The sequence below is a fragment of the Gallus gallus genome, chromosome Z (assembly GCF_016699485.2).
Source record: "Gallus gallus isolate bGalGal1 chromosome Z, bGalGal1.mat.broiler.GRCg7b, whole genome shotgun sequence".
NCBI lineage: Eukaryota > Metazoa > Chordata > Aves > Galliformes > Phasianidae > Gallus > Gallus gallus.
In genome coordinates, this window is record NC_052572.1 from 19425449 (window position 1) to 19438482 (window position 13034).

The 13034-nt window shown below is 38.0% G+C and overlaps 1 protein-coding gene and 1 non-coding gene across 8 annotated transcripts in view; one reads left to right on the plus strand and one right to left on the minus strand.

Moving 5' to 3' along the window:
• The first annotated feature begins 85 nt into the window (after positions 1 to 85).
• Positions 86 to 150, plus strand: MIR1584 (microRNA 1584). Its single transcript, NR_035069.1, has one exon. It is a non-coding gene; the product is annotated as a microRNA 1584 (primary transcript).
• Positions 151 to 1654: 1504 nt separating this feature from the next.
• The window catches only part of ELOVL7 (ELOVL fatty acid elongase 7), a 32279-nt gene continuing 20899 nt past the window's right edge, over positions 1655 to 13034 (minus strand). For 6 of the 7 annotated variants that reach the window (XM_015277347.4, XM_015277348.4, XM_046905471.1 and 3 more), the window contains exons 3-8: positions 11661 to 11851; positions 9406 to 9486; positions 8958 to 9014; positions 7125 to 7230; positions 4267 to 4403; positions 1655 to 3523 (exon numbers count right to left, since the gene is read on the minus strand). In XM_015277347.4, coding sequence (XP_015132833.1) covers positions 3320 to 3523; positions 4267 to 4403; positions 7125 to 7230; positions 8958 to 9014; positions 9406 to 9486; positions 11661 to 11851 — 776 coding nt within the window. In that variant the 3' untranslated portion in view covers positions 1655 to 3319. 7 annotated transcript variants of the gene reach the window in all.

Here is a 13034-nt window from a genome sequence, read left to right on the forward strand (position 1 = left end):
GCACTACGCTCTGGAACGGGGAGTGCCGCTGCCCTCTCCTCCCAGCAGTCCGGGCGGAGGGGCGGACAGAGGGAGCTGAGGTATCGCCGGGTGGGGCTGGGCTGGGCTCTGTTCTGTCACGCCCCGTTGCTAGCCCACTTTTTTCCCGGTAAGGGCAGAGTGGAAAGCGCCCTCCCTCGGCCTTAACGGCTGAGCTGGCCCACAAGGAGCGAGGAATGGCTGTTGCTATGTAGTGTGGCCCAACGCCTGCTTCCCATTGCACACTGCGGTGGGACAACTGGCCCTCCCAGGAGACAGATTGCTAAATTTTTAAAACGAGCGTTAAGTGCTCGTTGTCTGAGCTTCCTGCTGGGGCAGAGCGGTGAATGGTTTGGGAGAAGGGCCGAGGGTTGGGGCTGGGAAACAAACACCAGCAAAGGAAGTGGACTGACAGCTGCCTGTGCAAAGGATGGTGAATCACCATGGTGACTTCACGACTTCACAGAAAGCAAATAATAAAATATAGACTCCATTTCTCAGGAGTAGGTAGTGGTATTTGTGTCTCTCCTGCCATAAGCCTAAGGGACACACAGTCTCAACCCTCGTCCCCTCATTACCATCACATGTTCACTGTTGATGAAATGGTTCCAGTAGCACTCTGGTCTACCATGTGATACACAATTGCTAGGTAGGAAAGAAACGTAATTGTCCGTGTGCAGACTGAATGATTCTCACAGGCAACAACCCAAAATGGGATTAACAACATTTTGGAATGAAGCATTGAGGATATTTTTCTGTATGCAGCCTCTGATTGCATACCCATACAACACACAGGAACAAGAACAGTCTGCAAGGAATGACGTAGCTGGAGTCCAAAGTGGCCCTTGCAGACAGCCCATGGACTGATCAGCATCTCCTGCTTAATTAAATTTTAATCCCCAGCAACTGGCTGCAGAGGCCATTGGCTGCTGCACAGCTGCTGGAGTTGGAAGATTTTCCTGGCTCCTTACAGGAGTCTAGAGATGCTCAGTTTTGAGCTCAGTTCTGACCATGCATAGTCAGAGCTTCAGTGTATGGAAAGAATCAGATATTGGTCTAGGTTGCAGACCAACAAAATAGCACGCAGCATAGCCCTTCATGCTCAGCTGTAGGCCACATTCCACTTAAACTGCAACTATGTGCATTGTTTCTTACTTCTGGTAAAACTTCCAACTGGTTCTGATCCCTACATGCTTATGCATTTGTATCACTAGGGTGGGAGCAATAATAGCAAAATGGGCAGCCAAAACTGAGTTCCTCAAGAACAGGAGTTACGTACAAGACTACAAAGAACTCTTTCTTAATCAGAACTTATTTAACACATTATAATACAACACTAAGTCCCAGTTCTCAGGAGATAACCCCCTACTTTGGGAGCCAAGGGCACACATACCGTCCGATATGGTTTGAGACTTGGTGTCAGTGATGGCATTTCCCCACTCAGCACCCTGGCTGGTATGAGTTCTGTGCAAAATCTCTCCCCATGCTCTACCAGGGAGATGAAACTCAGCATTAAAGAGTCCAGGATTAAGCACGTAAATTAAGGTCATGATATACATCATATGCTAACCAAATCCCAATCTAACTGTAATCTGCCATGAGAGTTGACAGCTGCAGAGAATAAGTCATGGAAAGGTAAAATATAAATTATTTTTATTTGTTTTATAAAGAAGACTCGTATGCAATTTTGTAAGAAATTATTTGCAACATATGTCCAAGATAAAGTTTAAACTCTATTCGCATTAACAGTACATAGATGTTGCTATCCCCATAAAAGTATCTAGGTTACAAAAGTTACTCTCTTGGAATTGTACAACAGGGAGGCAATTAAAACGTGCACCAATGTTTTGTGTATTTGAAAATTCCACGGATCAGAATAAGCACAAAGCAAAAAAAAATCACAAGCTTATTTTTTGTTAGCAGTGATCATAATAGAAAACAGTACATTTAAAGGTAACTTTAATTTAAATACCTCTATCTCCTCGTTTACAGGTCTGTTGCATGAGCCATTCCCTTAATGAACTCATACACTACAAATGCAACATGAATACAAATAGCAATGTCCTTTAATTTCTGTGTATGTGTGGCCCCAACAACCTACCTAACCATGGAAAACACCATCCAGTCCATTCCATATCTGGACTGAAGGCATGTCCTACCACCTCTGCCTGCCCTACCCTCAGGAATTCATAAAATGGCTCACATATGTTTTCCTAGTCTGAGGGAACAGAGACAAGGTAACCGGTCCTATTAATACAGAAACTTTAACCTTGAGATGTTAAGCACAAACAGTAGTATCAAAAAATAGTAATAAAACTCCAGAAAGACTTCTGAGGGAGGTATTTCTATAGATAATGAGAATGGAGGAAAGTACAGCATATTACAATCATGGTAGCTGACATTCAGGTTTCAATCAAAAATCAGTTTCTTTAAAACTTATTTGAGGACTAAGATTTTTATTACTGGATTATGGGATTTCCTCCTCCCTACACAGTGTAGCCTACCTATATCAAAATATATTCCTAGACACAATGACTAATAAAACTATGATGATACTATGGTGAATAAATCAGTAGTTTGTTTTGATCACTACATTGCAAGACAGTTTAGGTAATCCCCATATTAGTAGTTTTCCTACATCTCGAATAATGTTTAAATGAGTAAAAGTTTCCTACATGAAATGAATTCTCAGTAAAACAATGTATATCCAAAAATCTCTGTTCAAATTAAGTGCCATGTTTTAACAGATTAACATACATTCCTTTCTTTAAAGTAGTATAGTTTGTAAGCACATTTTTATGTATTAGCTATACTCATAATATGCTTTAGGTTCAAGGATGATATTTACTGATTTCTTTTAATAAAATGCAGCTAACTGTCTCAACAACTTGTAACCACTAAGGTGAAGTAATTTTTCCCTTAATGTTCAAAGTACTTTGTACTTGTCATACACATTTTAATCTTCTCATCAAATACATTTATTTTCCTGCATCTTCTAGATAGATATCATCTATCTATTCATTTCTTGCAGGGAAGACATGAGCAAGTTGTTGGAAAAAAAAATGCCTTTCTTCTCCCCCCACTTTTTTTTTTTTTTTTTAATCAAATCCACACTGTCCTCATCTACCTCCCAAATTCTGAAACCCAAATAACTTATGGCAAAAATACAAGGTCTGCTTTGGAAGAAAACATACAAAATATACACAGTGTAGTGTGTGCACCCAATTATCTTGATTGTCAAGTAGTGCAAGTTTTAACTTTAACATATACTTTTTTTTTGTAGGCAAGAGGTTTTTTTTTTTCACTGATCTTTGCTGATGCCATTTCTTGTCATCTTTGGAGGTCTCTGTCCCTTTGTGTAGGCATGGTACCAGAAGTGGAGAAACAAGACTAAAAACATAGAGCCATATAGCCAAATAATAAACATGAAAATTGGATACTGGTACGGACAATCATCCATGATATAGATTTGTCCTATATGGGCTGTAACTATAATAAATTGAACCTGGGAAAAAAAAAAGATAAAGAAAATCAATACTTTAGTTTAAAAGACAAACTTTCTACTGACATATAAAAAGATTTAGCCTAACTTACATCCATAAAATGTTGGGGGCTACATCTCAGTATCTGAAAAAGCATTAGATGTTCCCCAATTGTTACTACATTGAGAGTAAAGACAGAAGTGCCAGGCCAATATGAATTATACTCAGCACTGAGAACCCCATACTACAGGAAAAGGAGTCCACGCTGGTCAACTCAGAGGAAACGAGTAATTTAACACTAAGCAGTAGCAAATGGGACATTCCTCTGGAAAAACTAGCCAGTCGAACAAAAAACACATTAGGATTTGTGAACATTAGTTTTCCTCTAGCTCTGACCACATACTATCACGTTACACAAAGGGCTGCAGATCCCAAAAAAGAATTTAATGGAGGACTAAAAGAAAGTTTCCACATGACTGCTAAGTTAATAATCCACAGGTAATACTGCCAAGACAAAAGACCTCTAAATAACTTATAAATATTCAAGCTAAATCATTCCCAGTTACACAGAGATGTGTTTGCAAGCAGTAATTGCTTAGCCAGAAGCTAAATGAATTTTGAATTAACTCAGAATTTTGAAAATTCAGCCACTGGACGAACTTATATTCATGTAAATAGCACACAAAGGCATAAATATATTGCATTGTCTGCACTAGCCACAGTCAGCTTTCTGAGAGATATTCAAGTCCAATGGAAAACTACTCACAAGTTGGATAGTTGTCATGTACTTCTTCCACCACAAGTATTTATAATAGGCCGGTCCCAAAGAACAGATTCCATAGTAAGTGTACATGATAACATGTACAATGCAGTTCAACAAAGCATGAAACGTTCCTAAGCCACCTGCAGAAAAACAAAATATTATTATTATATAGTATTATTGCATCGTGTACTAAGAAGGACACCTCAGGTCTCAGTAGTTTGAGTCAAAAGAAAAAAAAACAAACACCACAAAGCCTATAGGAGCCTGTAGACACTGATTAACCCTCCAAGTATTTGACCAGAATAGGGCTGACACCAATTCTGAGGGATCTCATCACAAAGGTTTATCCAAGCTGTTCCAAAACAACAATAAAACTGTGGTGATCTAATTACCTTAAATAAAATGAAAATCACTAACATCTTGAAGTGAAACAAATGTGAAGAGCATTTGGTGTAAGCAGTGTTCCACCTGCTTTACATCTATATTTATCACGATGAACTTCACAAAGCTTTGGAGGATAAGTAATAAATCCTCGACAGAAATCTCCAGGGAAGGAATCACAATTTCAGATAGAACATTTCTGGAATCGTGACGTAAATGAAGGCCTCACAAATCTGTGTTCCATCTCAAAAGCATGCATACAGTGAAAATGAAATTTAAGGCCAAGTAACAGTGCTCTCTGGGGCAAACTCATGACTGAAACTGGGAAAATAAAAACATTTAATGAAGCATGTGAGGAAATGTTTCTTTTTCCATTGGATCAACAAAGGAGTTAGATGATTTGGCAGAAGGTAATTTTATTTTAAATAAGTAAATAAATTTTATAGAACAAACTGCCACAAAAGTGGCAAGGATGATTAAGAGAATCATCAACATGAAAATGGTGGGCCATCAGGAAAAAGCAAAACATCATGAAGAGCAGACACGTGGTGAGAAACGTTTGTATCCAAAAGCCAATTTGCCATTGGAAGTCACTTAAGTTAAAAATAAGTTTCCTTTTGTGATTTTAGTAGCTCACGCTACCTCCAGCTTGATAGATCATAGCTGCTCCAGCTGTGATTGCAAACTGTCTTTGAAAGTAAGCTATTTGTATTTTTCAAAAATAATTTGAGTGTTCTCACAGTCCAAAAGGACATACTTTTCTTGGCCTGCACAGTGAATATGCAAAAGAAAAAATAAATAGTTATAGCAGAGGGGAAAAAACAGCAGTACAAAAATATGGTCCAAAAAACACCACTATAGATACATGCAATACTACAAGTGTTTCCTGTTTATGTCACATCAGAGAAAAAAAAAAAAAAAAAAAATCAGCCTCTCCTTTCACAAATGTGCTGAATTTTAAACTCAGGTTCCAAAGCTTGGTCAGTAGAGACCAAAACCACATTACTTAGAAGCAAGGACAAGCAGTGACAAAACTGAATACAAGATAATCATCAGCAGGACTGAAATTCTTGGAAAAAAATAAATTGTTGAACAGAACAATATTTAAAAAGATCAATATAAAGATTAGCCATAGAGTAGAAATAAACACAGTTCTTCGTGACTGAGCAGAGGAGAAAACAGACCTTGCACAGTTTGCTGAAAGTATTGGTCAAGTTATCACATGGGAAACTTGAATCTGATGCAAAAATCAGAATCCTGCATCTGGTATAATGATCCAATGTCCAGATAAAAGGCAGAAAGTTATTCACTTATAAATGGGAACTTTTCAAAGCTAAAGAGGAGAGGCTGTTAGTTGCTGGGATTCTCTGCAGCTCTATAGACATACTAAGCCATATGCTGAAAAAACTGATCACAATTTCCTCATTAATTTTAAGTCCAGATGTTCATCAACATTTGAAAAAAAATGTGGTCAAGATTCCTAATAACAGAAATTCAGCAAATGCAGTAGAATTGTATTCTTCCATACACAAGGAAGATCTGCACACTGGGCTTGTTCAAAAGACCGCTATGTAAATCTACTGGACTGCCTTTGGGGCTTGTTTTCACATTCATAAAACAAGAACTAATATATCAGATGTTATCAGCATTGTTCTATTCATCAGTTTGACACTGTTTTTTTTTTCCTGAGAGAAAAAAAATTGCATCAGAAAACGAGTAAAGAAACATGTACAAAAAAACCAAATATTTCTCAGTAAAAACTCCTAGAAGAAAAAAAAAACCCACACCCTCCCACATACTCCTTTAGCAGTACATTTGTATTTCTCCATTATACAACTACCAGGCTATTTTCATGGCATGCTTTATTTAGTAGTGTTGTACACTAATTTTGTAGTGTGCACATAAACACAGAGCAGGGAAGGAGAAAAGGTAATCTAAAGAGGACAAAAAAAAAAAAATCAGTTCAACTGAAATACAAGTTTTTAGCCTAAATAGCCTAAGTTTTTGTAATAATTAAGCTCTATACTTTTGTGAAAGCTGAAGAATTTAATGCAAATAAGCCCCAGTTATGCTAAGAATGGCAAGAACACAGTACTCCCCTCCAATTCAGCTCATATGTGCCAAGGGACTCGTGTCTTCAAAGTAGGTGCTGAGTTCTCTATTTTATACTTCTTCCCTACCACTTCTAATGTCACAGTCACACCTTTATTTTACATAATTGTGCTCTTTGCTTATCCCTCTCTCCTCTGCACTTTCTCCCCTCAACACTTAACAAAATGATGTCAAATAAGAAAAATGAGTACTGTCCCATTTACATAGTTGTCATGTATAGTGATCGTAGATCAAAGATCCTGAAGGCATACAAATTTTAAAAGACTAATGTTTGCAAGAGTTTTTTAATCTGTTCTTCAAATATTTGTCTAGGTTGTTTAAATTTTGCTACCAGAAGATATTTAAAAGATAAACTCTCTCTCTGCTACCTGGAGCAAATTTGACTCCAAACCACCAGGTCCATGGCATGATGGAATGATGAAAGACATGCAGGAATGTAACTTGGTTGTTTTTCTTACGCAGCACAAAAAATATCTGAAACAGATTTTAAACAAGCAGATTGTTATGGAAGATATTCAAGCTCAACATACTTGCAGAAAACTGTATGTGTCAGTGCTGGTTGCTCTCTACTATACATTTAAAGTTTCTTCACTGTTGCAGTTGCGGGAGAAGGTGGGAAAGTGATGTTCTGGACATGTCTGACTAATTTTCAAAAAAAATTAGACCAGTATTAAAATCCCTCTTCGGAATCTCAGGAGCCAGAGCAAGCTTTGAAAGCCGAGTGTCCAAGTGTCCAAGGCTGAGCTACCTCCTAAGTGCAGTGGACAGTGTGAGATGGACTTGCTTGGACTGAGAAGTTATCTAGAAACCTCAGATGTTTTAAGTGCCCTGAACTACAAGTATGAAAGAAAAGACAATTGTGAAAATGAACCAAAAGACTAGAAATAGATAGAGGCAAGAGAAAATTCTTAGTTAGAGAAAGAGCACTTGATTTTGAACATCAAATTAGCTACTGTTGGAGAAAGGCAACATTGGTAAGAATATATGCAGGCATTCTTAATAGATATTGATGGGCCACATTTAAAAGGACAAACGCTGAGATAGGTGTTAAGGCACAATAGCAAGAAAACTGTAAGTCAGGTCACAAGAAAGGTGGTATCACACAGCAAGAAAAGAAACCAAAAAAAAATCAGTCTGGTGTGCCAGGAAAAATATTTGGAAACAGCTGACTTATATACAGCTAAGAAATCACTTTTGCAACAATAACAACAAAAAAGCCAATAAGAAATAGGTACATGATTGGGTGGATTCAAATAAAACAAATAGGTTAACCTTTTTTTTCCCCCCCGAACCCAGGGCTAATTAAAAAGTAGCAATCTTAACAAGATTATTAAATAGAGAACTAAGCCATTCAGGCTTTTCCAGTTTTAGCATTCCTGTTGCTTCCATTACCATTCCATTTGTCCCAGTCAGTACAGTCTTCAAGTGTTGTAAAATGACTGTTGGTAGATGAAAGTCAGCTGGCTAACTTTGCTTGCAGGGTATAGAACATCAAAGCTGCTTGCGAGTCAGCCCCTGAATCATCACTGTTGTGCCCAACACCGTAAGACAAAGAAATCACAGCTGACTCCACCATCCAGAAGCTGTCTTGATAACAACTTTGTCAGCCGTTCAGAAAGAAGGGAAGGCAGACAGCTGGTAGTGGGGACCAAGGTCTGCATTGTGCTTTAACACACTGCAGCTCAGACTTTCTGTGAAACAGTTTAGAGTACAGGCCTACTACTACATACATTTCTGGTCACGGCCACACAAGCACACACAGCAATTTAGAGAAGGTAGGTATGACAACTTATGCTGTATTCAGTATTGTCAATGTAAATATTCCAGAAATAGAAAAAATTTGAAGATGACATGCAAAAAATTTCAACATCAACACCATGTTTTATCCACTGTGTTGAGACAATCATTGCTGCAGAATAGTGGGTTAGTGTGATCAGCTGATAAGCAGCCAAGCTATCAGGGCTTCCTAATTTTTGAGAAGTATGTTTTCTAACTAGCATTCTTCCTGGTAGTCAAGGAATGACAGCGTAATGGGAGAGTATGATGAAAGACAGGACAGGCTAACACTTTCATGGTGTTCTAGTAACGAAGGTTGCAGAGTTAATGAAAAAGCAGTTTGTGCCTTCAGCCCCAACAGCAGCGGTTCTTTTACTGAGAAAAGGAAGCATCAATACATCATTTACTAGGCCACAAATACTTACAGTGTCTAATAATTCAATGAACTTGGAGAAGTAGTACAGCCAACAAGTTCGTACCATCTGCAAGAGTGGAAAAACACTGTTAAAGTCTAATAATCGTAAATAAAAACCAAGAAATGGCGTTAAGCGCGTAAAAGGAAAACAGAGGAACAGAAGAAGAAAACGGTGCCTTGGTGATACAGTTTGTTTTGTGGCTTTGTTTCAATTTTTTTTCTTAAAAAATTATTTCATCCCTAGGGAATTTTAAAACCAAAAGTAACAAGCCAACAAACATATTGCCCATTTCCCTAACAACCAACCCCTGCAGTTAACTCACATATTCTACATTACGCAGGAAGGCATTACCCTTCAGAGCTCTCCACTCTAAAGCAGTGCATTTGGTTGTTCAAAAGCATTTCCAAAAATAAAGTCAGAGTAGCATAATAATTTGGCCTTGCATTTGGCAACTTACTCTTAGGGCTGTAGGCGACCTCGAGTAGTCAACAATATCACATCGGAACGAGTAACCAGTTGCCCAACCTGACATAAGAAACTGGAGCAAATAAGAGCATAGGTTTACATTGTGTCTTATGAAAAAATAATTAATGTCAGATTACTTTTGCAATAAGTAGGCAGGAGGGCAAAACAATGCTATAAACTTGCTGGATCAGCAAGCTTGTCAGAAACCTACCTCCGTGTGGGCTAGCTACCATTTGCTGCTGCAGATTAACAAATTTATAATTCCAGGACCACACCTACAGACAAGAAGCTTCTTTCTACACCTATTGTCTCACAGCATTACTAACAGGAGGAGAAACAACATCTCAAAAAACATGCTAGCTAAGCACCTGATTGTATAAATCAGACCACAGAAACAAGTCAACATTTTCAAAGTTTCTGGAAGTTGTTATTGCAGCCAAAAATCTTACTACTCAAGAAAATCAGTACAACTGAGAAGTATAACTTACTACCTTTAATGAGAAGGAAAAAACCACTATACCCTACAGTTTTAGTACCCTAGTTCCTAAAATCTTGCTTAGTTAACTGCATGATTCAGTTACCTTTCACTGACGTAATGGGTTAGAAGCTAACATTTTTGCAGTTGAGAGCAGGTGTACAAGGCAGGCCTGCACATATCAGTAATTTCTCTCTATCATTTGATCATTTATCTTGGACTGCATTAGAACTCAAGACAAGAGCCACATTATTAATATTGCACTTGCTCACTCTCCTGCCTACCACTGAGACAACTGTATCTTGTATCGGTTTAAAAAAAGCACTTCTCATCATAATCCTCTTATGCATGATATGAGGTTCAGCTCTGTAACAGATGAAATGATTTAGTCTACAACTGCAATAGATGTGTTAACTTCCTAAAGAATCAGTTGTTTAAATAAAGCAAGATTTAGAACACCAACAGAGCATAATACTTCAACACCCACAAGATGGCTTGGATCCAAAGAGGGAAAGAATCAGCTTTTTGCTGAGTCAGACAATAGCAGAGATTCAATCTGTCATACTGCATCTATGCATCCTTTCATGAAATTTTAAAATACAGATCTTGACGGCAGATTAATTGAATGCTGTGTCAAAATTCTGTGTCTGCTACTAAGTTCACTTTATTTAAGTTTGAGGGCCTATAATCAAGATTATCACCAAACCACAAACAGACATTTGATGATTTTTCAAAACAAAAAGTAAAAAGCAAACATATGCATCTTGCCCCAACGCTTAGGGCATTCAAAATAACAGCCATTACACCAAGTAACTACTACTGCACTGTTGTTGATGTACTGGTAAAAGAAATGTCACACAGTCAGACAGTAACTCATGATAAAATTTTTGCAGCTGATCCAGCAGAATCATTGCCAGCTTGGCAGGATTATCTGGCACCTTTTCATTAATAATTTGACAAACCATATAACCACATAACCAGATTTTACATCAAAAGCATCAGTATTAGCTACTAGCATAATGAAACCAGGAACTAGCATAAGGAAACCAGGCTTTCCTTTAAAAAAATAAATAAATGAAGACCTTAAGCAGATATCTATCTTAAGGTTTAAAAAATTAGTTCTAGATTAAAGTTTCTCCATAGTCTATTCACTCTTGAGGACCTTTTGGTCAATCAACAGCTCTACACAGCACCAGGCTTTACTGTCTTAAAAGCCTAATACTTGCTTGAGCTATGAACTACAGCAAAACCTCAACACTCCTTCTCTGAAAAATCATCCATTGTGTGCAAACATCCTTTTTAAAAAAAATCGTTTTAGAAGATGAGGAACCCAAAATTAGATATTGCTAGTATTCGTAATTCAAAAGGCAGACCTAACTGAAGATTGTTCTTTAGTAAACAGATTCTATATCGCAATGAAACATCGTTGCTGACTGTGGCATAGGACAGAAACAATTAAGTCCGACTAAGAAAAACAGACTTAACTCTACCTGCTACAACAGACAACGGAAATCAAACACATTTTAAATCTGTAAATTATATATAGTGGCATATAAAATATTATACTATCTTTCTAGGTATGAGTTACTCTCTTTTATCAAGTACCAGCTCAACTCATTTAGCATACTGCTTGGAGAAATGTAATTAAAACAAATAGAATAATAGTTTTGAGAATTGAAGAGCAAGAATTGTATTAATAAGTTTATTAAAATGTATTAGGTTTTTAAGAGACATGAAATATATAACTATGTTGCAAATAAAATAATACTTACTTCATAAGTCATATACAAGGAAAGTATTACCACACTAAAGTTATAAAATGCCATTATGTGCCTGAGTTCAAAAGGTTTTTTATTTTCCATGAGTTTGGGTCCCAGTGAAGTGACAAAATAGATGTAGGTTCCAATGATAAAGGTTGTTGGAAAAGGTGAAGACATGAGTGGCCATCCTTCCAATCTCGGATCTAGAAGAAAAAAAGAAATCAGATCTTCCTTGTATTCATTAAATCCTAAAGAGGCTAGTGAAAAGTATTTAATTCTTAATGGCTTCAGTTTTACTTTCACTGACCAAGATTCAGCCACCATTTACCTCAAATCTATTCCAACCAGATAACAAGAGTTAGCACCTGCCGGATTCTATGCTTCTCCCTGCATCACATAATCATAGAATCACGTAGGTTGGAAAACACCTTTAAACTCACCAAGTCCAAACAGCAGCCTGACCTACTGAATCCCACTGCTAAATTATGTCCCGTAGTGCTAAGCCCACACATCTCTTAAATACCTCCATTGATGCGGACTCCACCACTTCCCTGGGCAGGCCACTCCAGTGCTTGACCACCCTCTCCATGAGGAAATTCTTCCTGACATCCAGTAATCTAAAACCTCCCCTGATGTCACTTGAGGCCATTCCCCCCTGTTCCTCTTGCTGGCTGACGAAAGAGAGCAACACCCTCCTCACTGCAAGCTGCTGTCAGGCAGTTGTAGGGAACAATAAAGTCTTGCCTTGCTTCATCTTCTCCTGACTAGACTTCCCAGTTCTCTCAGCAGCTCCTCATAAGTTCTTCACACCACACAATGAGGAAGACACACAGAATCACGATTAATGTTCTTTTCAGTCTACGGCTCTCTCCCATGAAAAGCCAGCATTTTCATACATTAATGTGGCTCAGAAGGCAGCACGGGAAGGCAATGCACAAGCAGATTACTGAGGCTGCATTTGCAAATGAGACTGCATTCCTCTGGAAAAGCATGAACCTTGTCTCACAAGTTCAAGGTACAGACAGGGAGTAGCTCCACTTTTCAAGATCCTCAAGTGTTATAAACAGTATGTTGTTAGAGGTAATAAGCATGGGGATTTCAAAGTTAGAAAACATTCCGTCCCATCAGCTGGTATTCATAGCTTGTGCCTAACAAGTCCTGACACGTCACCACTTTCACAGCACCACTGAACACACAATTTCATATTACAAGCTTCCAAACAGTAAAAATATTACAAGTTCCTCTCCAGATACCACATACAGACTTCAATTACTGCAGTCTCCTCCCACACGTGCTCCCATCCCTTTTAAACTTCATCTCTATCCTACTGCACCTGTTTGTGATTCATCACCAAGTCCCAGCTAAAAGAGACTTACATTGCTCAAC